This window comes from Lasiosphaeria miniovina (genome assembly GCF_030549165.1).
Source record: "Lasiosphaeria miniovina strain SMH2392-1A chromosome Unknown B0T26scaffold_6, whole genome shotgun sequence".
Lineage (NCBI taxonomy): Eukaryota > Fungi > Ascomycota > Sordariomycetes > Sordariales > Lasiosphaeriaceae > Lasiosphaeria > Lasiosphaeria miniovina.
This window is the reverse complement of record NW_026848225.1, coordinates 1,590,352-1,617,603: the sequence shown is the minus strand read 5'-3', so window position 1 is coordinate 1,617,603 and position 27,252 is coordinate 1,590,352. Positions and strand designations below refer to the sequence as shown.

The following is a 27,252-nucleotide window of genomic DNA, read 5'->3' as shown; positions in this document are numbered from 1 at the left end:
CCTGCCGCCCCGCCCCCCACGCGGGAGCACAAGAGGACGGGGGTGGTGACTGGTGGTGTTACTTCGTACTCTGGAGCTAGTCAACAGCCCGATGCCAGGTGGCAAACCATACTGTTGAGCCAAAGCTTCAGCAGTTGGCCGTGAACTGTCTGTATTGGCATTGTGCGACATTCGATCGCCAAGGAGACGCGGAAACTCGTGTTAAATGACGTCCAACCAACCTACCACGAGTGGCTGTTGAGAAGGGCTGTGTTCCCCCAGGCTTCGCTTCAATATTCATCGGATTCGTGGGCATGGGGCCGTCTTGTCCGTGGCACCGAAATTGATCTAGCGCTGTGCCACTCAGAGTCGCGCGCATGACCAAACCGCTGTCGAAAGACTCCCGACCAGCAGAGGCGTTGTCTCTGGCCAACTTCACTAAATCGCAGGCGAACGGTAACTGGTTTGCCCAGAAAGCGGTATGTGAGACCGTTGCCATTGATGACCCGTGGCGCTGGGATCACGCTGGAACCCGCATCTCGGACTTGCTAAAATGGTTGGCAAAAGGTTAGATGGGAGCTAGGTCGTATATCGATCGAGGCGATGGTCTCGTTTGACGTAGATTGGAGGATACCAATGGCTGGAAACCCGTCTCAGCCGGTGAGCGACGAGCTCTCCACGGCCCCGATCAGCAGATATTGGGCAGGTCGACAATTCGCATGCACGGTACGCAGGCAATACTAATATCCCCGTGAGCTGCCGAGGACAGCTCCTGCGACCAGTCGAGAGAGTGGAGACGACTGGTGCCCAAGTGCCGGGTTTTGGAAGAGTTCACAGTGGCTTATTCGGCGTCAAATCTATGGCCGCGGCCTCGACACCATGGTGTGTGAGTTAGAGCATGGGATTTTGTTGCGCCGCGCCGCGCCGTCGCTACGTCGCGGTGTTGCGGCGTGTTACGTACTTCCTACAAACGTGCACATACACAAACACTGTCAGTTTTCAGTATCTGCAACGGCGACGAAAGGGCCAAGCCGGGCGTCGATGCGGTACGGCGCGAGATGGACAAGGGCAGCGCTCCTGACGGATGGGATGGAATGGATGACTTGCAGCTGTTCTTGTGTAATGCTGGACATTGCAAGGCCATTCACCAACCAGGGCTTGCGCGGACTGGCCGGACTCGAGGTATTTGGTACTGCCTCTTGTGAATGTTTCCTGTATCTCAAGGCCGTACGGAGTACCGAGCAGTTGGTGAACTCGTGGGCTCTACAAGTCGTGAAGACATTGAACGGCGTAAAGTGTAGGAGAGAAATAAGGAAAAGTAGAAAAGATCAAATCGAGAAATAATTGATGAATTTTCAAAAAATGCCAAAATAAAAGTTTCGCTTCGAGCAAGACCAGAATTGGCTCCGTGTCTCAGCCATGTCGCCCGTACTGTACCTATCCATCGGGAGGGGGCGTTGTTTGTGAACAATTGGATCGAGGAAAGTATGTTTTTAGAGAAATTGAAGAATTGGTCGGTCCCCACGGTCGAATCGGCCGAAAGCCAATTTGTAATCTAGGTTATAGTGCGCCATCACCGAATTGTCCCCTGGCGATTTCATTGACTGCAAATGTGTCTAGGAAGCTCTCTGAGAGTTAAATATGAAGCCTTTGGAGACTAAGATATGTCGGGTTGTTAGTTGCTGCTGGCTGCTAAACGGATAGATGCAAATAATGGACTGCGGGGCAGTAGCGGCGTTTGGTGTCGCCCCACTGGCTGCTGACATCATGCCAAACTCGGGTCCTCCAGCTGCCAGGAATGCTTCTGTCCGGGGCATCTCCCAAGTGACTGACGGTTGCAGCTCCTGCCCTGCTAGCAATCGCTGCAGATCTACACTGCTTGCATATCGCCTGCCTAGATCGATCTCGAATCACAGGACTCAACAAATCGGCCCGCCAGCAATCACCTCAGGTGTTACGTCAGGCAAAAGGTATTCGGGCATTGCATGTTGGACAGCGAAGCAGTCAAAGCAGTCTAGCAAATATTCGGCTCTGTCCCGAGTATTACCTACCTAAGTATCTACAGCACCTGGCGCATCCAGAAAGACATGGAGTATCGGCCCTACAATGCGGTGCACATAAATACGGAGTACTCGTACCGTGTGCGTGGTCACCGCTGAAAAGTCCCATACGTCCGTCCCAATATGCTGCCACGTGGGATTGATTCCACACATGGAAGAGGGCGCCTCGAGTCTCCCGAGTGCCTACCGAACGGCATGCTCGTCCTCACACGGTTCCCGGTGCCGCTTAACTCAGGTGACCGTCTTGGGCTCCCTCAAATGGCATGTACGGATAACTTTCAGACAATTACCGTAGTAGCAGCCCAATTTACCCTCGACCATCCCGCTCGCCGCTCACCACTGGCCGCTCAGGCGATGGCTGCTTCTCTCTGAGTTCGGGGTTATCATCGAATTCGGCTCAATGTCATCTGCTCAATGGTGCATTCCCACAAGTACCAGCCTCATGGGTGGTATGGCTCCGTCAACAAGTGTGTTATCCGGGGAAGCAAGAGCATCGATTCCGGTGCTGACTCGGCTGGCCTGAAAGTAAGCCGATGTGCAACCACCTGAACGGAGTACAGGACACGTATCCGTATAAAATAGGTAATTAAATAGGACAATCCGATCGTCCTGGGGCAGCACCGAGGCGGGGGAGGGTCGTCAAATAGGATGTTGTCCTGCCGGTCACTTGAGCGCACCACCTCGGTGACAAAGTCAACCAAGAGTAGAACGGCGTGCACTGACGACGGGGGTTCTGACAACAAACCAGCAACGGCCTGATCCCGCGTCTGCTACGAGTACAAGCTTCCTCATCAGGCTCCAAGTCTCGAGTCTCCCAGCGGCAGGTGGCGTGGGCGGGCTGGCTGGCTGGGCGGCAGGCGGCAAGAGAAGGCTGGAATTTGCGTAATCAATGCCATTTCGGTACACATGACCGCGGGGGAAATGGCCCAGCCAGCGGCAATGGCATTGGCTTGCCTCGCTTGCGCGCTGGCCCCACGTCGACATGAGCCATGATCTGCAGCCGAGAATCTGGGGAAAGAACCTGTGATCCCATCCCCAGGCCACGGATGTGTAGACCCACGACAAGATATGTGCATTGGGAGCGGGATTTTTCCTTCCTTCCCGCAGAGGAGCAAAAAAAAAAAAGAACAGTCGACTGACCTCTTCTGAACAGCGCACTCTAGCGACAACGTACACGCGGCAGCGTCTATAGGGTCGTCCAAGGGTCTGATGTCTCAACGGCCACACCCTCCTCGCACCAATGGACCCTGAGAAACCTCACAGACGTACACACGGGGGGCGGCTGGCTTCCATCTTTTTTGGCGGGGTAGGACTTGACAATGCCAAAACCCAATTCACGAGAGTCGCAATGGGATGGAACGTCCATGGGGGGGAAAAGAACCAGACCTCGGCGGGTTTCGGGCACCGTCCCGTCATCCCTCCCCCCCCTTCCCTCCTCACACGCATTTATCTCACGACGTGGCCCAACAAGGCAGACATCAGTGAGGTGAGTGTTGTAAGTGCTCGAGACCGATCAGACTTCACCCCGGGCGCAGAGGAGCATTACAGGGCTGAATAACAAGTCGTCCCCGTGATGGCAACCCTCCATTCGGCTGTTCTCCTGAGACGACCCGACCAACCGACAAAAACGGGCCCATAACGGCGGTGCATTGGGGCCAGCCAGCCAGCCAGCCCAAACCGTTTTTTTAATATTTAATTCCCCTTCTAGCAATATGCGGAGCTGAAGGGCTGCATATTTGCTCAGCCCCAGGTAGTAGCCTTTTAGATTTGTTGTTGCGCCTCGCTCCCTTTCTCTATCTGTCTGTGGCTCATCAGATCGGCAACGGCCCGTCCGAGGGAAGCATGACAGGATGCATTTACGACTTGGGAATCAATGACTGGTGGAAAACACACGGTCGCTTCACCCGATCCGTTGGCGGTCAGCGTTCCACTCCGACTCGCCCTGGTTTGCCTGCCTGATTGACTCAAGGGCCGCCCGCGAGGAGGCGATGAATGTGAATGTCACACAGCGACGGGGTGGGAAGAATAGCAACTACCATTTCCTGCTCCGTATGTGCGGAATACAAATGTGTCTCTGCTTGGGAACAACGGTGACTCGAGCGGCCGTTACGAATTTATGCTGGGCTCACCAGCCCATTCTCAGGCCATATCCCCGAAATAAAATCGAATAATATTTTATATACCTAGGTAATATTCTTATTTTGCTTTCTTTGCAACATCTCGAAGAAGCAACCCCTCATCCTGCCCCCCCCCCCCAATAAGGGCTTTACAGAGTCACCCCCTCTCGCTGAGAGCCGGGGAACTTGAAGACATGTGGGAAGACGCTACATCACAGAGTCTAGACTGGAATTCGGCGGCACATGGTCTCGCCCGCCTTGCGCCTACTGCCCGTGCACATGGCAAAAAGAAACCCCTCTCTTGCACAACACCAAGAACTAGGCCAATGTTTTGGAGGTAAAGGAGGAGCATAGGGCAGCCATGCATCACGAGCACCTCAGCCCGGGTGGGCTCGGTGGCCCACCTGGCCGAGGCCGATCCCGCTTCGGCCGCAAGCCTGGCAGAAGATACGTCTTGCGTGTACTTCGTACGTGTGTCCGCATTGAAGGGGGGTTAATCCTTTAGCTTCACCTGTGGACAACTGAAGTGTCGGCGTGACTCCCTTCCATTTTCGCTAGCAAGCAGAACAACCGCCCAAGTGAGGAGAGAGAGGTGGTCACGAGCCACTTACATAGGTCTGCCTGCCTCCTCTCCCCGGGTCTGTCCGGTTGGGCACGGCATTGCCACTAATAAGGGTGCGGGGTTTGCAGCCGTGATGCAAAACGCGGGGCACGACCCGGCGCCGATGGCAGCCGTGATCCCGGCGCGCTGGGTGTCAAAAGATATCAGTCAGTAGTCATGGGGGCTGGGGTAGATGCCCCGGCGGCCAGGGAAAGATCACGCTGGCCCAAGCACATCAACAAAGGGATTAAAAAGGGACTAGGGGTCAAGGAACTAAAAATAAAAATAAAATAAAAATAAAAACGAGAATCTTAACAATGGCAAAAAAGGGAAAACGTGCCCCTCGTGATTCACGTTGCTGGAGCAAAGCCTAGGGCAGCCTTGCAATTTTCATTCCGCCCCGGTTATTTCGGGGTAGCTACACTGGTACACACTAGGTAGGGTGCATGGTTCCGTGCGGGACAAGCTTTTTTCGGCCTTCTCTCGTCCTTGTCCTTCCGAAGGCCGAGAAAGAAAATTTTAAATAAGAGGAGACCGGGTGGATTCGACAGTGGAGGTCTTTGCGAAGACAGAGGGGCAAAACCGGTTGGGCACTGCTGCAAAACTGGAATGTTGAGGCTTGCATTGCTTGCCCGGATAATTACTACTGAGGTAAGGAAGGAGAGAGTCGCGTGCGCGGCGCAACGGCGAGGCTGCTCTGAATCACGCATAGGCATTTGCTTGACAGGTGTCTCTTTTCTCTAATCCACGTGGTATATATTCCCTATGCGGGCACGACTTGTAACGGGAATTCGAGCTTCTGGGATTGGACACGGTACGTACATAGATAGGACAGCTACGGTACCGAGCGGTCGTCCGAATTTTCAACACAACCTGGAACTGCGGAACAACATTAAGCGAAGCCAAAACCCCGTCTGGATATTCCGCCCCTACCAGGGTCCATTCATCTGTGGAGTTGCTGCCCTGTTGACGAGTCGAGGCAACCAGCCTCATTAAAAAAAGGGGATATTAAAAAAAATAACAAAATAATAATAATAATTGTAGTTTCTTTATTTTTACAATACGGAGTAGGCCAGGTCTCGCTCGTCTATAACGACTCTCTGGCTCCCCCGGACTCCACAGTCGCGGGCTTGTTACGGAATGATTGCATGGATGGAAGGTGCCGGGCCGAAGGGTCTGGCGTCCCCCGTTGGCGATGCGCTGTACTGTATAAACCAGATAAATTGGCTTCCCCGGAGGCTCAAGCAGCGACGTACTATAATAGCAGCAGAAAGACACCCTGGCCGACACGTGTGCCCCAGGCACTATCCCATATTCCCATGCTTGCGCTAGGCCGCGTGCCATGCCATGCCGGCTTCAGATCCGGTGCGAAATTGGTTTTGACGGGCTACGAGGACGGGAAGAATGCTAGAACCTTGGGTTGTGCGATTTGCAACCGCCGGGAAATATGGATGGGCGGCCTTGGGGAGTAGAGCTTCCGTATATTGGAAACGGTATTCTAGAACAAAATGACATATAACCGGGGACCTAAATAAGGCGTTAACCAAGGAAAATGAAATCAACAAACAGTAACTCGTTCCCCACTTGGTTACCTCGGAGAACGAACAGCCTGGATGGTTACTGTGATGGTTACCCGTTTCTGCCGGTAGTCCTGTACTTCTATGGAGGAGAGGCACTTGGTTGTATTTGGCATGCGGGGCGGAGAAAGACGGCCAGAGTGACACTTTGATGGGGTGATAAATGTCCCCAGAGGGAGTGTCAAAAACGGTGCAACACATTCTCAAGGGGTCCGGAATCTCCATGGCATCCGCGTTGCTCGTCTGCATGCCTCTGCGGCACCAATACGCCGCGCCCCAGGAAGCCGGGACCGGCCTCCAATGTTGACAGCCTCCCTTCGGCTGGAAGGGCCGAAGATGGGGGCCCGCTCTCCTGCTGCTCCGACCCTGATTAGTTTGGGGAAGCAAAATATGTAACAAAGCCGGGGATGCAAATGCCTGCTGTGCGCGAAGTTGAGTCTGGGCTGCATCACCAGTGACGTACGGCAAGTGCACTTTATTACCCGATTTTTTGGTGATTTTTCTTGTCGCTAGACCTCAGATGAGGCTCTACTAAACTGAACTGCATTTGTAGGGAGAGGTCTTACCCCGGATGCTTGTGCTCCTGTCCTTTGCGCATTCCAGCGCACCGGCATCAGACAGGGACCTAAGGGATGGGATGGGATGGTTGGAGGGAATAACAGGACAATAAAAATATGATTTAATGTGTTTTAACGCCCTTCTTTGACAAACTACCTATTTTCACAGGATACAGTCCTCTCCTCGCGTGACTGGCGTTTTGCTTTCTCGGCGAGATTCGGTGATTCTCATGACAGGATCTGCGAAGTGCATCGGTACTGTGCGCAAAGTATCCGTCGATCACCTAGCTAGCCTCGCTAATCTCAATCGGATTTCCGGCGGCTGGCCCATGCACTCGGACACAGGCGGTCGAGGCCTGGCCAGGGAGGAGGCCCACCTCAGCTCAGCTCGCTCTCGCTCTGGTGCAGTGACTGGCTGGCGATTGATGATTGACATGGCCGACTTCTCAAAAGCCATGACCTGCCTTATGTACATGTACGTAACCTCCGGCGCATTACCGTTGGAATCTCAACGGGCGCGTTCTAGAGGAACGGCAGTGATTGGCAGCTTTGAGTATCCTATCCGTCTGCCCACGTCCAGGAGGAAAAATACTTGTTTTTAAGACATTCAGTGTCGTTGCCGTCTCTCGGCCGCAGTGCGGTTGTCCGGGACGGACGGTACGGCTTACATGCTCCGGACAAAGTACTCCGTACAGTACTCCGAACGTCACCGGCGAGGTGGGCAGGTGCTCCGTATTTTTCTCACCTTGCTACCTGACTTACATACGGGGCGGAACGTAACACACTTCTCACGCACACAACACAACCCCCATTCGACGTACGCAATGGTAAACTCCAAAGCCGCCGTGTTTGCAAGGCATGGGAGGTATGCGTGCAGCTTGTTTTCGGGTTGCTGCATTCGCCGGTCTCGCAAAGCGGAAAGGGTTGTTGGCTTCGTTCATTCTTCGCCTACGTACGGGAGACGGGCGTTTGCGTCTCGCGGTGCTGGTTACGAACCAGCTTTTCTAAGCTCTAGTTTGCTTCCGTTTTGCAGTTGTGGCGCGTGCGTGTGCATGTGTGTGTGAACGCGTCGAAACCGATGGGAGGGAAAACCATGGACGTCTCCTAAAACCAGGTTGACAGAAAATTGATTTGCAATTATTATTTTATTTCCTTCTGCGCCATGGCCCATTCTCTCTCCCTTCGGAGTAGAGACTTTGTGTAACTCAACAATGCAGTGTGATGAAGCAGTGCTCGGCAAAAGAAGACAGAGGAACCCTCCCAAACGGAGTACCTCTGTACATACGGAGGTACCTCGAGCACATGAATTGCGACGCACATGGCGCCGCCGTGGGGTCAAAGGGGAGACAACCTACAGAGCAGCGCGAGTAGAAAGTATCAGGAGGATCAAAAAAGCTTCATGCAAGAAAAGGCAATCAAACATTATTCCTGCCGGTTTGCTATTTTGTTGAAACGAAAAAGGAAGAAAAGAAAAGAAAAAGGCCCCTACCTATTATTACTATCACATACTCCGTGCAATGTGCATGCTGCGTGGCCTGGAGCACCGTGACTGCTGGTTGCCGCTGCTCACTGCGTGCTGCAGGTGCCCGTCATCTCCGCTCAGAGTTCGACCCCCTGTCAGTGGATAGCCGCATCTGGCACACACACAGGCCATATAAAAGGGAATACCGTCTGGAATATCGCATACTCTTACCCACCCTCAAATCCCCTCCTCGGACTGATGCCAGATTTGGGAACGAAGATGGGTCTTTGTATGACCGCGTATGGATGACGTGGGGGTTTGGGGGAACTGCTGCTGACTTCTATTCAACCTGATACACTCTTGCCAACGGAACCGACATTCACCGCCGAAACGAACAAACAAACAAGCAACCGCCACCACCACCACCACCACCGGGCACCACCTCGAGAGATCTTCGGCGATGAACGAAACGGGAAAGGGAGGCGGCCGGGAGGCTTCGGAAGAGGGGTTGAGGGGTTGTCCATAGCCAATGGCTCGGATGTTGGGATGTTGGAGCCTCGTTGTCAAGAGATCCGATGCAGAGAGATAGTGAGAGCCTGCTCCCCGAATTGATGCGACCCTATAGTCATTCATTCCCAAACCGTTCCGAAAGCAATACTTCTGTCTGGGTAACTAAGAAACCCAGTCGAGTCAGTAGTATGGTTGCCGCCGTTGGTAGCAAGTTGTTGTTGCAAGCCTCAATTAAGCACAACGTAAGCAAAACGGCAATGGCATTGCGTGTTTAGAGTATCTTCCTTCTACTTGGGACGAGTTATCTTTGGAACTGCCCCTGTCCTACTTTTCGTCTGTTCACTCACTCGATTAGGAAGCGGGGAGAGAAGGACGACGCTTAGGAGGGGGCGGATGGACCAAAGCGCAACCGACTTGAACCAACGCAACCCTCCTCAAACGAAATAGTTTGCATGAAAGTTTCAAACCCTCTTTTAAGGCTGTTGTGCTATTTTTCGCTCTCCGCTGTTGTATTATATATGCGAAATAGAAACGCTAACCAGGTTTTGCTCTCTGCTAGGTGGGTTGTTGCTTGGCTTCGCAATTTGCTCAACTACCGGCCTGGCTTTTGGGCTCAGAGCGCGTTTCGCTTCCGCGCAAGGCAGTGGAGGCTGTGAAGTCAGTGGCGTTTCTGCCTTTTTGGGGAGAGAGCCTGGCTCAAGAAACCTGCGAAAGCCGGCCGTGTAACCGTTGGCAGCGAATACGATCGTAATTGGGGCGGTAAGCAAGAGACAAGTCACATTGTCTTTTTTGCTAAATTGGGGCTGCATTACTCCCATTTTGGTTGTCAGCTCTTCATACCTATCACTTCTCACATTTTCTAATCTCGACCTCTTGCTAAGCTGACTGGCTGACAGTCTGACTGGACAGGGTATGCCCCACCCGCCGGGGAAGAGGAGGAGAGCCCCCCGAGGCTTTCAAAGGGCCAGACAGATCCTCGGGAAGACAGGAGATCCGCGATCCAGGGGGTTTTGTTGTTGCCGTGGCGCTTGTGTGCAACACCAATCTCACATTTTGGCGGACCCGTGTTCATGTTTCCTCCGCGTTCCTCTTCTCCGCCCCGTGATATCGGCGGGTTCCGTTACGTTATCCCGAAAAGGTTCGTGGTCTTTTCGTCTTTTCTTTTTCGACGTTCTTCTCGCCCGGGGCGACGTTTGCACCTTTTTCGCCCTCTCGAATGGTCTGGAAACTGCTCAGATTTTAAATGACAAACTACCTAGGGAGGTAAGTATCGATGATTGATCGTCTTCGACAAACGCACGCACGCACGCACCTCATTGACCGTAAAGCGAACTGCTCAGATCACACACGCACACGTGCGAGCGATCCTCTGTTCGCCACAACCGGGTAACATCAAGCGCATTTGTCACGGTGAAAGGAAAGAGAGGCGGGGAGGCAATATAAACCACGTGCAGCCACTCTTTACGCGACGAGCAATTGGTAAAAAGGCAGCAGTGAACAAATTAAAGAACGAAACCCCCCCTGTTTCTCGAAGCGCGGTTTCCCCAATCCCCCCAAACCTGTCACCGAGGTAGAATGGGGAAACATGGGGGCAGGTTGGGGGGCAGAAGTCGAACGATCAAAATATCGCATTAGCGAAACTCGACTCCTGACCACTTCGCGCTGGAAGGCGTTGCCTCGTTGAGAAGTCAATTCCACCCTGAGCCTCCCCCGTTTCGAACCCTGAGCGTGATGCAACCCCCCTCAAGTGAGAAGGTGTGGTTGCGAAGGATTCACAATTGCCAAGCGCGAGCTTTGGCCGTGGGGGTGGGCGAGCGAGTTGGCCATGTGGGCGCGGGGTAAAGCTCTGATTCGGTGGTCGCATGTCCGAACACCGGGACCTGCCTCCCCCAATCCCAATGCTCAGTCTTCCCGCAGTTTCCCGACAAGACGAGAAATTAACGGGGAGTTGATGGTGGCGGGTTGAACGCGTCAAAAGACCATGAGCGATTTCGATGCCGCCGCCGACTCCTGAGTCGCACAGATCGAGCTGAGAAGCAAAAGGGGTTTGCATCGCGCCTCGTGAGGTCTCAGATGTGACAACTGAGCTCTCGAACAGGTGTTATAATCATGGTAATAGTGAAGGTACATTATCGAAAATATCAAGCCTCACAAGTTTTCTGACTGGGCGAAACCGGCTCTGGTGGTGGCCCCGTGTAACCCCCCCGTGAACCTGTTCCCGGGGACGAGATTAGCTTGATTAAGCTCCAAGCGTGAGAGCGTCCCAGAGCTCTGGGAGTGGGGAATAATGGTCCAACCATTGGCAGCCTGTTACCAAGGGCATCATTTTTGGTCCCCGAGAGCTGCCAGGCTGGGTGGCTGCCTTTCAACATCCTTGCACACAGCCTATCGCACTTTACACACCAACCTGAATTAGTGCAAACCCGGGCTTCTGAGCATAGTTTCCATATCCCAAAGCCTAGGAGCTGATCAATCACGTTTGCGTCGCACATGAGCTTCTCCTGCGGTCTGCTTCCATGGGGCGGAATCCCACCCGAGTCCGGCTTCGTTACCCCAGCTTCCCCGACAACCTCCCGTCTTGGAATCCCAAACGCAATCAGACCATCTCCGTTCAACGTCCCGAGTGGTTGTGCCTAGCCAGAACACCGTTTACCAAGCTTAGTAGGGAATGCGACAAGTTGTTTGTTTATTGTCTTGTAATGTTTGCGCTGCCCGTCTGAGAGTCGTTTACGGAGTATTCCGGAATGTCTTTCGGGGTCAAGTGTCGCACCGAGTCCATGAGGTGATGCGCACTGGCTTGCAACAAAACGTGACGGAGGATGATGGCGGTTTTCCGTCTCACCAGAGAACTGCGGAACTGAATCTGCCTGCCCTGGAATCTGTACTCTGGACGAGGCTTGCCCAAGCGGCTGCCATCGCGGCTCCGGGTGCCTCCCGCTCCCTTCTTGGCCTCCTCCCTCTTCCACTTCGTCATCCGAAGTCGTGATTGCGAAGTCTCAGCGATGGAAGGGCCCTGTCGCCTTCCATGCCAACACGACCCACAAAGCCTCCGAATCCGAACGACAACTTCCCTCAGGCGTCCTATGGACCCAGTGCCACGGCTTCAGCGCGCAGTAGCTTTCCCAAGGCCATGGGAGATGTGGAAAAAACATCGTGGGTGAAACCGGGAATGGGGCTTTTTGGGAGCGATCGCTTGTCGACGACAGGGTAGTTTAGTCTCGGTTTGGAAGGAAGAGCGATTATGGTACCACCGGAGAGACCGGGCAGCTTCCGCTGGCAGGGAGTCCAACGAGATTACGGTTGTTGGGGCCTGCCGTATCGTCACGGTTCGCGTGGCGGGCACCCGGCCCCCTAACGCCTTTCGTAGAAGGGACGAGAGCCCGGGAGGATGAAGACGACGGCAGGGTTCTCCGTTCTAACTTCTCCCAGCCTTTCAAAGCCCATCCATCTCCCCTGAGGCGTGGGGTGAACGAAACGGTACAGCAAGTTCAGAACTTCATGGCACCAGGAGCAAGAAAGACAGGCATCAGCCGACTGGTCACCTACTAGTGCATAGCGTGCGGAAACTTGTGATAATGTTGATCACTCTTCCCTCTCTGGGCAAAACAAAAGAAAAATAACAGCAAAAGAGTCGTGAATGCAACCAGAGAACATTGGGCCTGTTTGGACAGTCGACTGTTGGTCGTAACGTTTCAAGGCGTGGGAGGCCAGAGGCCGGTATCGTCCACAAAGCGTGGCCAACGACTTGATGGATGATTGGCAGCGTCCAGATAAAGCATCGTGGACTCTCTAAAACTCAATTCCTGCGCTCCTTGCTTTGTAATGTGTAAATGCGGGTGATGCGGATACTATAATGAGGATGAGACTGGGAGGCAATGGGGAAACGCAAGCCTGCCGCGAGTGTGAATCGGGGCAGGCACCGTGTGCGGCGACAGCTTCATGCTAAACGGCAGCGGCAGCATCTTTTTGCACGTGCATGGCTGGCTGGCGGCCAAAGTGATATCGTCGGGGCCTGCTCTCGTTTAATGGCCGCGGCTCGCGGAACCAACCGCCAGCAATGGACGGATCACGAGGTGTCAGCTGATAGGGGGGAGCGACAACCCCCAAAAAGATATCACCCAGCGGGCGAGACTAGTCATCAGAGGCCCAGCTCGCCACAGCCAGCTTTGGCCGGCACAGCACGTCTTGCCGCCGTCGATTCGACCACAGGGAGCCCTGAAGTGACGAATTAGGCCTCAGAACCCTAGTCGCTTGGTGTGCTTGACAGCCTGTCCCCAGCGCTCCAGCGCTGACAAGTGACATTCCATTGGCGACACCGAGGTCTACGACAGCGCAATGAGCGTTCGGCACACTCGTGATATGATGCAGCAAACAACGATGAGCGTGACTCGTCGTCTCTGCTGCCTCGCTTCCACTGGGCCGACCGAATGCAGACAGGATCGATGCGGCATTGTTTTCACTTTGATGAAGCCAGTGGCCCCAAGGCTACAGTGCAATTCGCGAGACGCGCTCGTGATCACGGGCTGGATGATCAACAGGCCCGTGGGCCGTCGGCGGGATTGAGTGCGGAGTAACGGCGGTTGGCTTGAGATCCAATGTGGTGAACCTCAATTGCAACAACCAAGCAAGGTGAGGAGCAGGGTGCTGGGCCGAGTTCAGGTGCTAGGCGTGGCGATTTGCGGGGAAATGGCCTAGGCTCCCCAGCTGGGACACCTGACTTTGCTGGGAGACGGCAAGGCTGCCTCCTGACTTCAACTGAGGTGAGTGAGTCCAAGGACGACGGCTCGACGGCCAGCAACAACTTTAACGGCGCCTCAATATGCAAAACGCTGCGACGACCTGTCCGCCGGGAGATTTCCCCGGAAGCCCAACGCCAGGGAGCCCAAATACGGCCGCTTGGCCTTGTTCGGACTAATGGTTCCCTTTTGGGAGCTTGGTCGCAAGCCATCGTCGCCATCTTTCCATTCCGGGTATTAGCTAAACTTTCTGGGTTTAATTTGCCCCTTGTTTAGTGCGCCGTTTGCGAAACGCCGCATGATTTCACAACGCCGAAAGAGTCCCCGAACCCCACAGTTTATAAATGCCCTAAATGGCCTAGGCTTTCCATCTCTGCTTATGCCCTTTTGGGCAGTAATCTCACATCATATTGCCTTTCCAAGCAAGCGGGGCTGGGGTCCGCTGCTGTTTCCTTGCGGTGTGAATGTCTCCCACCATTCCCTAAAAGCGCCTGTAAGACCTAGAATCGAGGCAAGAGGGCTGGGCGGGCCATTGGCTCTTCCTGGCCATCACGCAGCGTTCTCGGCCTCTTTGGCCAGGCTTTACGAGACTGTCACTTTTGACCTATACAAGCGACCAAGGAGTCTCCGCAAGCTGTGGGGCGTGGAAAAGTTCGGGTAGACTGGCGGAGAAAGCGCAAAGAGTGGGGAGGAGCAGCCCAGGCACGAGACAGGGCAGCAAAAAAACTAGCCAGGGGACGGAGGAGAGACTTCTGACCAGTACTTTCACTACGCCCGTCACCCCTGCTGGGCCATCCACTTTTATCGAGGCCCTCCGCCGCCACCCCTCCACTACGATGCCCCCTGCCAGTCTGCCCTAGGTACGTCGGGACCTCTAGAGGGCTTGTACAAGTACCGAGTACCTCAGGTAGTTGATTTTATTCCCTAGCCCTGGACCATCCCACGCAACGCAGAGCAACCGGGCCCTGGTCCTCCACCTCCATTCAACAGCCATATACATCAACACCCGCTCCCCACCACACCTTCTCTCCCTCTCCATCTCGTGTCCGCAACATAGTGCTGCTCGACAACCTCATCGTTGTTAACACCAGCTGCATTTGCACTTGTAGTCTAGTATTCAACAAGGCCATCTATACCGAGTCGATCAACGCCTGCATCCAGCATTTCTTCCCCCAATCGACAAACTCAGTGCAGCCGAACGAAAGTGCGCGCGCATTCGACGACCAGACCCACCAACAAGCAGCCACAAGCGCGAAGACGGTGCAGCCGACAGTGAGACTGACTTTGGCTCGAACCACGAGGACGACGAAGCCAAGTTCCCGACGTTCGAGTCTCGCACACGAAGCGGAACTGCCGAATCTCGATTTCCAGAGAGCCCGCATTTGGTGCAGAGCTGATCTTAGGATCGCTTCAGCTCGTTCTCGGGACGAAACCTCTTGTCTGGCGACATTCGCGATCGTGTCGCGAAGTAACCGTCACAATTCGTCCTGACTACAACTCAGCACCCGCTCGGAAAATCGAGCAGCCACCGCCGTCATTATGCCCTTGTCTTTAGAGACGCCCGTCTTGCAAGTAGACGCCAACGTCATCCACAAAGTTGACACAACAAACCCTCAGAACCTTTTTAGCATGTGGACAGGTAAGTTTTTGGTCTTTGTGTCTCGCCACCCTCTCGCCCTTGGTGGCTGACAAAATGCCATGTACAGTTTTTGCGCGCTGCCGTGATTCAGTTGCCCAAGGACGCAGACTCGAGAATTTGAGCTGGCGCCTCTGGAACAGAGAAACCTTTTGCTGCGAGAGTGGCGAAGCTTTTCTCCGGTCGACTGCTACTACCCAGCCAAAAGATATTCGCTCACCCCGATCTCTGACCGACGACGTTCCTCAGCTTTCTGGCAGCGTCGATTCCGTCGCGGATGAAGAGGCGGTTGATTTTACAGCAGAATCGGCACCCCTCGACATACTGCGCCCGCGTATCCAACGCCAGGACTCGTGCGCCAGCAGCCGCAGCCGCGGTAGGGAGCGACACATTACTTCCGACGACCTGGAGAAGATGGTCGTTTCCATCATCGAGGCTAAAGGCTCGCTCAACGACCCACTCCCCGCCATCTCATCGCCCCTCCCACAGGTGCAAGCAAAACTCCCCCAAGTGCAGGCAAAGCCTCTGAGCCCTCCCAAACCTCAGGCCGAGGCCGAAACCGAGCGATCAGGCTCAACGACGACAGAATCTCCCTGCCGAACACCAGAGACTACCTCAGTGGAGTCACTGCAACAAGAGGCAATGGAGCGACCCCGCACCATTGTCACGCGCGGGTTTTCTCCGTCCTCATTGCCCATTTGCCGCATTACATCCCAGGCGTCAAACTCTCCGTCTCTAAGCGCCATTCCCGAGCCGACAGATGCCCCGGCGCCGAAGCTTGTCCAGCCTAAGAAGCAACAGGCTAAGTTCGCCCTTGGTGGCTCTTCCGGCTCCGGTGACGACTCGTACAGCGACAAGGACCATAGCCTCGATGTGCGAAAAGTGCCGGTACCCCAACAGAAATCTAAGATGTTCCAGGTTGGTGGTTCATCGGAAGCCGACGATTCGCTCAAGAGTGCTCTCCACATCCCTAGAGCCGGCTCGACACTCAACGCGCAAAAGAAGACGGCTTCCTTCAGCAACCAAGTTGTCACCCAGACATTTGCCTCGTCTGCCATTAGCGAACAGTCGGAGACCGACTACGTCGACGAGAGCGCCATTGACGATGACGATGACTCGTCCGATTGGGAAGATTCGGTCGAGGATAGCGGGAAGTCGAGTGTCGATGAAAAGTTCAACTTTCAGCGCGTAGATTCCAAGGTCAACCTCACCTCGCGAAGATCTCTCATTACCCTCATGTTGGCGCAAGGGAGCAGTCGGCCCCAGAAGCTGGGCAACGCAGCATCTCAGTCGACGTCGGCGCTTCCCAGAACGAGAGCCAACCTCAATGGTCCTTCTTTGGTTGCTTCTCCTAACGATTCGGACGAAGCACCGCTCATGATGAAGAGAGGTAACCGCGGCCCGCCACCAATGCGGTCTATCAACGAGATCCCCAGATCTGCTGCGCAACCAATCAATGCCGTTGCCACGGGCCTGCATTACCAAGCTGCACTGTCTCCTCGCACTACTAGGCGCAACATGCTCGCTACTGAGCTGACCGAGTCCCTTCGCCGGCAACTGCTGTGGGAGCGATCGCAGAAGAGCCAGACGGCCAATGCGGTTCTCAAGCGCCGCCACACATCTCAGGACGTAGCGAACTTGAATCAGTACCCGGAGAGGCCCTACATGAAAGACAATGATGCCAACGCCAGCAGCTGGGACAACTATTTCAGCAAAAACCAATTCACCGGCTACCATGCCCAAGGCTGGTGATTTCCATTCCCTAACAAGACACTTTTCACGACCTCTTTACTGCATATATCCCGACTTCACTACAAGACGTGCACGAGAGTCAACGGACTATGCATCAGGCAGACAGTATAGCTGCCATGTGTACTTGAACCGAGCATCGCGAGCGATTACTCTAACGACATAATGCATGACCTGGTTGGCGTTTATCTTTCTGAGTCGACCACAGCAAGCTCTGTGTGGTCGGCTCGCTCATTGGACGCATCAATCCGACCTTTAATACCATGCATCTGGTCGGATGGTCTCATGTCCTCGGTCTAGGATGGCTGGCATGGTGGGACCGATGTTTACAATGACGGCATCACTGCCCTAATTTACCGGATGGGCCGGTTTGATATCCATTTGCGTCTTTTATTTTCATCAAGCGGCGTTTCTCTCATCACTATGATACCACGATCTCCGGTTGCCTTTCAATTTTCTGCTTTGGCCACGGCCAGAGCTCTACTCGTATCACATGTTCTCACTAGCTTCACTGGGGGCGGCGACATAATCGGTTTTGCGCAGGAGGAAAGGGACGGCGGTGTGTACTCTAGGGCTGAAGCAAGTGGGCAACCATTGTCTTTTGGCCGATTTTCCTTCTGCGCCACGCCGTGGGGTAGACGAAGAGGGAGAGCAAAGCTATTTGAGTCTGGAGGCGGTTGAGGAGCAGGACGTGTGCGTTTCTTTCCACGGGAAAAAGAAAACTATCGGTGGGAAAAGTGTTTTGACCAGCGATGATGGGACGGGCGGAACCCAAAAGGATTCCGACATGACCTGGGCCCTAACCCAAAACAAAAAGGCTGGCTCTCCCTCGACCAAAACTAGGAGATGCACTTGGTAAAAGGGACAAAAAAACCCCCAAAATTACAAACAACCTGGGAAAAAAATAACTAAAAGAATTCATTCATACAAAATCTTGACGATTATAACATTGGTGAATACTGTGACTTTGCCTGTCTGTTTCTCTCTTGCAACCAGCCAGCAACCAAGTTAGAGTTAGCTTGTTGACTGGCGTCTGAGCTGTTGCTTACCGCCTAGAAAGGGGGTGGGGACGGAAGCATGTGAAAGGGCACACAGACAGGTAACTTGGAGGGTTGAACCTAGGCCACGATTGTCAGAAGCTAAAAGCTACCATACCTTACCTCCTTACCCGAGTGTTTCTTAACATGCTGTCCCGTGATCGCAATGCCGCGATTGCAACGTAGGCACTTAGTTTTGCTAGTAGATGGGTAGGTAGGTTGGTGGAAAGTCTCGTCATCAAACTATCTATATACACGTAAGCATGCCGTGTGTGCGTGGTTGATGTGTGCGTACCGTCTTCTTCCTCGTTTTCGTCCTCCACTACCACACGCGCGCCCCTCGGTCCACGTATCTACGTAAGGAGGTATGTATGTGTGTATATGTAGGTAATTCTGCTGCTGCTGCGGGCAGATGCCGCGTGGGGATGCACAAACGGTCGCCTCAATATCGGTATTGCTGCCCGGTGGTGGTGGTGTGTGTGGTGTGGTGTGTGTTGTTTGGTTTTGATTCGGTCTACCACCTCTTCTTTCTTCCCCCTCCCCTTTCCTTCTCTTTATGCTCTTTCGCATGCTATGGGGGCCGTTTTGGTTTTTTAACCTCTTTACTTCTTTTTGGTGAGATGGCTCGCCGTTTCAAGTCATTAGTAGCTAGCTACTTAGGAAGTGTTTGTCTTTGAGACAGCCACGGTACCTAAATATAGATTAAGATGCTTAGGTACTTTACCTATGTAGATGTGTACGTAGGTACCCAGAAAGTCAAGTTGGCCATTCATTGCCTTTTAGGTTGAGGGGGTCGTAATAAACTCCGCGCCCCCTTTTTTCTCGAGCATGCCACCAACTCTACTAATATAGTAGCGGTTGTATAGGTACATAACTACGAACAAGACACAACGTAGTTTTTTGAGGGGTTCTCTTCCGCAGGATTTAGTGCTATGCAAGGTGTAGAGGTTCCGCTTTCAAGAAGCCGGAAAATTGTCTATAGACCCCATACCTAAGAAGAAGAAAAAAAAAAGGACTGCGGAGGGGGAAAACATGGAAGCGGGGTCATACGCTTGTCTCGTGTCTTTTTCTGGTAGCGCTGACAGCTTTAAACACAAATTACTTGATGTTACCGGGGAAAGCTTGCTTACGGTAAGATCTTCGTCGTTGGCCCTCCCCCCGCACTTTCCTTTGCCAGTAAGGTAGAGATTGTGAGGTTGACAATCATACTTCGCCAAGAATTTTTTTCTTTCCTTTCTTTCCACTCGCCTTTGCTTTATTCTTTTTATTCGTAATACACCAAGGCTTTTTTCTTTCCCCTTGCCTACCTACTCTCTTCGTTGTATGAGTTCCTTCGGCATCTATCACTCAGAATTCGGTCTCCCTTCGTAAGTGCTGCTGCCCAAGAACCCAGTCCCGCCTATGACTGATAACTTGTGCAGACCAGCCGCATTGGTAGCTACGGCGCCTTTGCATCTTCAACACCGTCGATTTCCATCTTCGGTTGCTTTTGGTAGCTTCGGTGCCAATTGCTCAGACTTCGGTTTTCCTTCGTAAGTGCTGCTGCCTAAGAACCTAGTCCCGCCGATGACTAATAACTTGTGTAGACTAGCCGCTTTTTTTGCATTGGTAGCTTCGGCGCCTTTGCTTTATCAACACCGCAAAACATGGATCCTTCGTTCGCCGAAGCACAGCCCACCGTCAGTAGCTATCCTGCGACCGTCACTGCCACTGTCGAGAGCGAGAGACAACTATGAGAAAGCACGAAGCGTTTCTCACGAGCTACAAAAGGCCTTTGACGACCTCTCTCGCAAGTTAGAGCCCGACCTCGACCCAGATGAAGAGCGATACGAGCCCGATGCGAGATCCGGCCTTGAGCTTGCGTCGTTGGGGGTTGAGCTAGCCTTGAAGAAAAAGGACGAGCTTCAGCTGGAGCGACAGGTCATTATCGAAGAACGATATACCAACCTCATCCAACCCCACATAGTAGCGAAACGACTTCGAAACACCGACCACCGATACCTCTCTGCTGGTGATTATTTGTGGAAACAGAAGCTGAAGAAGGCACGTTTTGACGATCCTGGTGTCGTACGGTTGCTGGATCCACGTGGTGGTAGCATCTCTGCATGTCTCTTGGCACTGTATAAAAAGTGCGATGGCGTTAGTAAGACTAAGAAACGGCCCTCTTCCTTTCGCTCTGACGCGCTGCGGTACTACGATGGCGAGGTCGGGGGCAAGGTACTTGGCGGCACGGGCAAGGAAGGTGGTCCCAAGATCAAGATACGCTACGGCCTGGTTTAGTGCCACGTCACGGGCTCTTGGTGGGACACGGACCTAGTCAAAGCTACGCATATCGTATCCTTCTTTCTCGACAGCGACGAGCTCGGTGAGATTTTGTTCGGCAGCCGAGCACCATCGCTCCAACGGGCCGGAAACGCCCTTCTTTCGTTAGGCAAGATTGAGAAGTGGTTTGATAGCTACCATCTTCTCATCGTACCGGTTGATGCAACGGAAAACCCCATCACGCGCTGGAAAGTCGATGTCATCTCCTCTGACATTCGAAACACATCTTACAATGGACCCAAAGACCTTAGTGGAGACTTGGATGGAAAGGAGCTGCAATTCCGCAACGACAAGCAGCCTGTCTCCCGGTTCATGTATTTCCATTTCATCATGGCACTGATCCGCATTAAAGATGTCAAATGTCAGGGATGGCAGGATGTTTGGGCTCGGTACTACCAGCAAAGGCCTTTCCTAACCCCAGGTAACTATATGCGCCAGAGCATGCTGCTTGCTCTGGCTACCCATTTTGGAACAGCAGAAATGCGCGTGGTGGAATCGTGGATTGTAGATCACAGCTTTGATTCGCCATTGATACTCAACGATGACGAGAGCGCTGAAGCAGCTCGTCGTGTTCATTTGGCGGTGGATGAAGCTATCGCTCGTGCGGAGAGAGGCCCAGAGGACGAGGATAGCGAGAGCGATGAGGAGGACTACGAGAACGATGATGAGTGAAGGAGAATGAGATGTAGCGATATCGCAATGCATGTATAACACATTTGTCCGTACGGGAAGTGGAAGTTCATTTTAATTTGCACACGCTTTCGATTATTGCTTATGTTGTGATCTGTCCTGTGACTCTTTTTGCCGACTTGCCAGGAGCATTCTCTATCTTGTTTTGACGACAGTGGCAAAAATTTCGTCGGAGTCGGTTCTCGTCTCGGAACGGTGAAAATCAAGACCAATACCGCCCTACGGAAAAGGCGCTTGCATCTGATCCACCCTGGGAAGAGAAAAAAGAAATACCTACGTAAATGTAAGATGTGGTGCATATCTCCCAGAAAATCGACCCCTGTCAAGTTGGCAGAAAAGAGACGAGACCCCTGATGAGGTCGATCGATGTCCTGCAGCCCAGCGATTTAACTACTAAGTAGGGGGTTACCCTACCACTCAAACCCCTCGATCAGATTCGAGTGTGATACACGACAGACAGGCCCGTAAATTGGGGGGAGGTAGGGAGATGAGCTGAGGTTAGCGCATCTGGGGAACAGGCTTTTTCGGACGGCCCAACCACGTCCATTTTCTGTTTTGTGCGTCTTGGGCATCAATTTCGTCATAGGTAAAATGCTTTGTTGTTCGTCGCAGACTGACAGCACCTCGTTCTCCAGGCTGTGAGAATATGGCTGGCCGCCTTGTCCGTAATTATTCGAGTTTCGCTTTCCCCCCTTTCCCGACCCCTTCTCCGCCATCGGGCAATGTTTATGGACCGCAGATCTCCCCCGGCGTGTGTAGTGTATTCGTGCCTGCTACGCCGTGAGGCAACAGTTGTCAGCAGCGGGCCGTCCCTCTCGGACGACTGCTGATCGAGGCGCAGCCGCTTTTGCCCCTGAACCGATGTGTCCCGTGCACATCAACCACCGCCACCGCCACCACCACTGCCATTTGGGAGCATGAGCCTTGCCAACAAATGGACAGTCGGACCTAAATTTCCCCTATCCTCGGTGCTGCCTCTAGGGAGCAGGAGTGGGGGGACGTAAGAGAGGAGAAGACGTCTTGCTTCGGCGGGCCGCCGGCAAAAGGGGGCGGAAGAATTCGCCGCCTCGGCCCGCTCACCTCTATATATTCGTGCTGGGCGGGCTTTCTAATGACGGGTCTGCCGCGGGACCACCCGGGCAGTGTTTAGTCAGACCGGATGGCGTACCGGGCCCTGGAACAAAAGAGATGGAGGAGGTGTGGCAGCAAATATAAAATAAGAATCGTACCAATTAAGATCAAGGTACGGATCCGTGGGCCAGTTTACTGACCTTTTTGCCAGCAATCGCTTGTTCACATGACGGCCAATGCCCTCCCTTCTGTCCATAACCTATTATCTCTTCGTCGTGCTACTACGGACGCAGGCTATTCATTAACAAGGTTTGTCTTGGAGCGTGGGGTTTTCAGATGTCGCAACGTCGGGAGCGGAGCCGTTTTGCCCACATTCGCAAGCCAAGACGAAACAAAAAACCAACAAAATTCACAAACGGAACCTGGAAGTTAGAAATCATCAAGTTTTAAAAAAGGCCTCACCGCTTCGATTTCCCCGCTCATACGATACTAGGGAAACTCCTTGTCGTTAAACAGCATTATATATTTCTTTCTCGTTGAACCCCCCTCCCTAGCAGTGGAGAATTGTCACCAGTGGGCAGGCGCGGGAAACAAACAATATTTCTTGGTGCGCAGTGAATTTTTGATAGACCTTCGTGCGTAGCTGGCCCACGCTGGCGGCCAATCGGAGAGAGCCATCGCGGCATCGGTTTGTGCCTGGTTTCCACCTCCTGAAGCTTTGCAGTTGTGACGATAACACCTACAGCGCCGACGAAACCGCTGTCCTTCAGGGCTGGCTGTGCTGAGCGCGTCACCCGAGGGCCACGAGGAGTGAAAAGGGAGATCCCGGAGCATGCAATTTTACTTAGGCGTGTCAGAAGAGCTAGGGTACGCAGGTAGTCGGATCACAACGGCGTTTATTGTTGTAGTTGTCGTCACCTGTGATTGCGAGCAACACCTCGGCTAGCGAGGGCAGCACCGTTTTCCGTCGTTGAGAACCTGAAAATCCGGTTTCGAGTCGCGAAGCCTCTGCTAGGTTTACTGCTTGAATCATGGCCAATTTTGTTCGGTTAATCCAAGGAGTTCGCTCTTCTTGACATGTCTCTGGAGTTCTTCCTTGTCGAAGACCGGCTTCTTCATTACAGTGGGGGCACTATCAATAACAACAACTTTGTAACGCCTCCGTTAATACTCTGAGAAACACGTTTTAGGCGAGCCGTAGCGTCTTGAGGTCTCTAGGGTTCTATCCTATTATTAGGGGCTAGGACCTACCGCTTGAGGAATACGTTTCAAGACGTTGATCTTCCCAGAATAATAACCCCAGTAGTTAACAACAAAATTAAGAAGACAACCAGCCTCCAGCTGACATTCCGGGGTTGCTTGCGTGATGGCCCATTGTGGAGCAGTGGGGGGGGGGGGTGGATGGCTTACCGCGCAACACCTGAAAGCTAACGTTAGGGCCCAGCACGTTCAGCAATGACTCCAATTGAGCGCGCATTGAACGCATGAATATCACCGGGACGAGCAAGAGTCGGTGAGGTCAACCGAGCAAGTACGGAGTACAGAATACCCAGGCGGGTCTACACTAAAATGGCGTGCGTGCTGTACACTCCAGAGGGGGGCACCATAGGTAGCCCTACAGCACTTAGCTCGTTTTGTTGAGCTCTCCATGAAAAAGTCGGAAGCAGACAGCGTCTCTCTGCTCGCGATGGTACAATACATACGAGAAGGAGGGAAGGGCTTTGCTGGCAGACCCGACGTCTCCCAGACACGTCAGTCGCAACTGAAGTGTCGGTCGGTCAGCCGCCCAAGCCCAAACGGAAAGGAGGGAGGGGGCGGCAGGCAGGAACCGAAGAAACACCAACAGGAGGAACAAAAATGGAAAGAAAGTGTTTGAGGACCCTCGTTGCGGTGGACGAGCGCAACCCGCGCGACTCCAATGACGATGGCCGTCACACAGGACCCAGCCGCCGTGACTTGAAGCCCGGTTGCCGGCCCTGCTTGTCTCAGCCCGCGCCAACAAAAAAAAAGCTCGCTCTCGTTTAGGTATATTTATTATTATTATTGTTATTATTATTATTCCGTATCTGCGAGTAATGCATATCCCCTGCCCGTTATTAATCATCTCTCATGTTTTCATCGGCGGCGACGGCGGCGGCGGCGCTGTGACGAGAAAATCGACGGCCGGCGCCCATTGTGCTGCTGTTCAGTATCCGACCACCGTTTTCGCCAACTTCGGCTACTGGCCAGGGCAGAAAGCAGATTCGGTCATTCAGGAAATTGATTGGCATGCGATTGGGAACAAGACGGCGAGGCGGATGGCGGTCGGATGAAGGTGAGGCGCATGTGGCTTGCAGGTTGTAATGTATGTCTCTATGTACTTTTTGCGAGCCTATCTCGCCAACCCTCCTGTCGCGATACCTGCACGAATATTTGATCTCTTATAATCCTGCTCTATCTAGGTTAATATTCCGCGGGTAGATAGGCGTAGACACAATCCACCACTGACCACCCACACACACGGTCTGCTCATGTCACATCCCTCAATGGAGGGGTAGCTCAGCACCTCCCCCTCCCTCTCTCCCCTCCCTCACCCCTCCTTCGCCAGCTAGCTAACCCAAGCTACCACTATGGTGGTGGTGGGTAGTTTGGTGTGGCTGCGCGCGAGATGGAGAGGGTGTCGAGTTACATCACATCCTCGATAAGGCTTATTATCGGAACAGCATCCTGTTTGCTGGCCGGCATGGCATGGGGCTCGCGCAGCAGCACGCAGCAGCAAGCAGCAGCAAGCTTTCCACCACCCTCTCCTCCCGTTCGGCTGCAAGCGTTCGTGTACAAATCAAATCATCGTGAGCTACCCAGCTTCGTCGCTCACCGACTTTTATGACTGCATCCCGTCTTCTTCTTTTTACTCTCTGCTGTTGTTGTTGCTACTAGTTACCTTTACCGGCTCGGTGCCCGCCCGCGCTCGCGCCCGCGCGCTGTGCGTCGTTAATTCTAGTTTTCCTCTCTTCCTCTCTTCCTTTCTCTCCACAGCGACGGTCTGGTCATTTTTGTCTTGTCTCTTGTCTATTGTCTCTTTTTTTCCCGCTTCCTTTCCTTGCCCTCCCGTTGGATGCTGCCCGTTCCGTCCCACGGCGGGGATGACATTCGCCCTTGGTCGGCTGCTCGTAGCCACCCAATCCACCTTTCCCCTCACTCCCTTCACCCTCCCTCATCCCTTTTGCTCACCATGGCGCCGACCGGCCCGGCAGACTGGACTTCCGCGGCCCTGTTCAACTGGAGTCCTGGACGCAGACCCGCAACACAACTTGCATCCCATTCAATCCTGTATTTGTTGTTATCTTCACTGGCCGTCGACCTCTCTCGCCTTCCCCGAGAAGCGTGGGGGGCGCCCGGGCAATAGACTTGGACAGACTGCTCTTGGACCCCAGCCTATTCTGGCGTCTTTGTCGCCATCTGACATCCTTCCGCAAGTAGCCCACTATCTGCAGTTAGGTAGGTCGGTAGGCCGGTGTTTCTCTCTCGGGGCAGGACTCCGACTGCAAGTGCACCGTCGGGGATTTGCGCATGCCTCGTCGCCCGTTCGCCGGCAGCCCAGTGCTAGACTTGGCAACTCCCGGTCTGGCAGCCAGCAACACGCAGCAGTGAGACGGTATTTTCTCGGGAGCATGTCTATTCTCGTTGGCCAACTCCATTTGTTCTGGGCCATGAGCAATCAGCAAGCAATGGGTCCCGCCAAGCTGTCCAAGCTGCAAGCTAGCACACGGCATTTTAGTTCCAAGTACTCGGCCCCGCCGCCATAGGCACACCGAAGGACTACATCCAGCTCGATTCTCTCCGATCGGAGACTAAACCCAGACCTGGACCCAGACCTAGACCCAGATCCAGTGGTGTAGTGTACTCTAGATGTCACGGGCAAGCGAGCCCCGTTTCGTTGGGAGCGACGGCCAATTGGTCGCCAACTCCTGATTGGTGCATTATCACAACGGCAGTCCATGGGAATATAGCAAGCGAGCGAGACGAGCCCCGTCTGCCTCGTATAGCCCTTACATATTAGAGAGGCGCCTAGAGTCCTCCATACCCAATACATCTTCATTCCTTGATCCCGTCTACTGGGGCGAAAGGTCAAAGTCGTCACACAATCGGGCCGGGCAACTCACGATGTCGGGGCGGGGGCGATAGTGTCTTGTCGAAGCTGATGAAGAGGCGCAAGTCTCTGCTACAATCCTCAAACGCACTGCTTTCAATCCGTCCGATGGATAGTGACGGCGGCATACGTCAACGTTTTACAGGTAAAAAGGAAAAAGCAGGCCCCAAGTCGGGCCTTTGTCGGCCACCAAGCCGATCAAGCGTCGTGGGATTGCCTTGTCCGAGTGTCAACGAACTTGCTACCAACTTGGCAAGAAACAGCTACCGAGGCGCCGTTTTAGTGTGGCTCCCGCATGATTTATATCGTTCCTCTTGGGGGGGGGGGGGACCGCCGCCACACCCCCCTGTTTGGAAGGCTTCGAGAAGCCCCGAAAAGACGCCTTTCCCCGGAGGAGGCCGGGAAACTCCAACCTCCAACCCCCAGCTTTCCATACCCATGGCGCAACGACCAGGACCCAACAAAGCCAAAGCCCAAGCCACAATGCCTCAGACTTCAAACACAGCTGCCCTGTCATGCCCGTCCATCATTGCTAATTAGTGTAGGGTATCGATAACCTCTATGCTGCAAGTGCACTAGCAAGTGCATTAGTTGGTGGGACGGCGCTCGGCTCGCGGCTGCGTTTCAGGGGGAAAGGGGGATCGAAACGTGCGCCGAGTCGCTGCCCTAACGACGGGTTCGGGTCTCCTGACTCGAGCGGCGACAACGACAACAACAACAATTGACTTGGGTGCTGAGACGCGATTTAGTCCTCAAAGGGCAATGGGTAAATATTGTTTGTGCATGCATGCAAGATCGCTTTGGCTTGCTTAGGTAGGTACAATTCTTACACGCGCCGTTATCCTCCCTGCATTTCCAGTTAAAAGAGGTAGTATTTTTTCTTCTATCTTTTTTATTACTTACTATTGTGTCGTTTCCTTGCTTCAAAACAGCGTCTCTCCTCTCCCATGTCCTAGCTGTATCTGCTTGAGAGAGAAGCACAGAAGTATACAGTCCCATCAAGTTTGGAGAAACAGGGA

The 27,252-nt window shown here is 53.5% G+C and overlaps 6 protein-coding genes across 6 annotated transcripts; 4 read left to right on the top strand and 2 right to left on the bottom strand.

Moving 5' to 3' along the window:
- Positions 1-356: 356 nt before the first annotated feature.
- B0T26DRAFT_678877 (uncharacterized protein) lies at positions 357-1,184 on the top strand (the record flags this gene model as incomplete). Its single annotated transcript, XM_060440285.1, has 4 exons — positions 357-546; positions 637-705; positions 736-865; positions 983-1,184. The coding sequence occupies 4 exons, from the start codon at positions 357-359 to the stop codon at positions 1,182-1,184; spliced, it is 591 nt and encodes a 196-aa protein (XP_060292762.1).
- Positions 1,185-5,779: 4,595 nt separating this feature from the next.
- B0T26DRAFT_406724 (uncharacterized protein) lies at positions 5,780-7,094 on the bottom strand. Its single transcript, XM_060434841.1, has 2 exons — positions 6,901-7,094; positions 5,780-6,686 (listed from the first exon to the last, which is right to left on the bottom strand). The coding sequence occupies exons 1-2, from the start codon at positions 6,930-6,932 to the stop codon at positions 6,086-6,088; spliced, it is 633 nt and encodes a 210-aa protein (XP_060292761.1). The 5' UTR covers positions 6,933-7,094; the 3' UTR covers positions 5,780-6,085.
- Positions 7,095-15,138: 8,044 nt separating this feature from the next.
- B0T26DRAFT_653126 (uncharacterized protein) lies at positions 15,139-16,987 on the top strand (the record flags this gene model as incomplete). Its single annotated transcript, XM_060438426.1, has 3 exons — positions 15,139-15,238; positions 15,306-15,745; positions 15,788-16,987. 3 exons carry the CDS (start codon positions 15,139-15,141, stop codon positions 16,985-16,987), a joined length of 1,740 nt encoding a protein of 579 aa, XP_060292760.1.
- Positions 16,988-19,587: 2,600 nt separating this feature from the next.
- B0T26DRAFT_652111 (uncharacterized protein) lies at positions 19,588-21,015 on the top strand (the record flags this gene model as incomplete). Its single annotated transcript, XM_060438336.1, has 2 exons — positions 19,588-20,238; positions 20,302-21,015. 2 exons carry the CDS (start codon positions 19,588-19,590, stop codon positions 21,013-21,015), a joined length of 1,365 nt encoding a protein of 454 aa, XP_060292759.1.
- A 2,478-nt stretch (positions 21,016-23,493) lies between these two features.
- B0T26DRAFT_721583 (uncharacterized protein) lies at positions 23,494-24,541 on the bottom strand. The gene has a single exon (XM_060442556.1). It carries the CDS (start codon positions 24,206-24,208, stop codon positions 23,729-23,731), a length of 480 nt encoding a protein of 159 aa, XP_060292758.1. The 5' UTR covers positions 24,209-24,541; the 3' UTR covers positions 23,494-23,728.
- A 557-nt stretch (positions 24,542-25,098) lies between these two features.
- B0T26DRAFT_406471 (uncharacterized protein) lies at positions 25,099-26,087 on the top strand. Its single transcript, XM_060434840.1, has one exon. It carries the CDS (start codon positions 25,227-25,229, stop codon positions 25,887-25,889), a length of 663 nt encoding a protein of 220 aa, XP_060292757.1. The 5' UTR covers positions 25,099-25,226; the 3' UTR covers positions 25,890-26,087.
- The last annotated feature ends 1,165 nt before the right edge of the window (positions 26,088-27,252 follow it).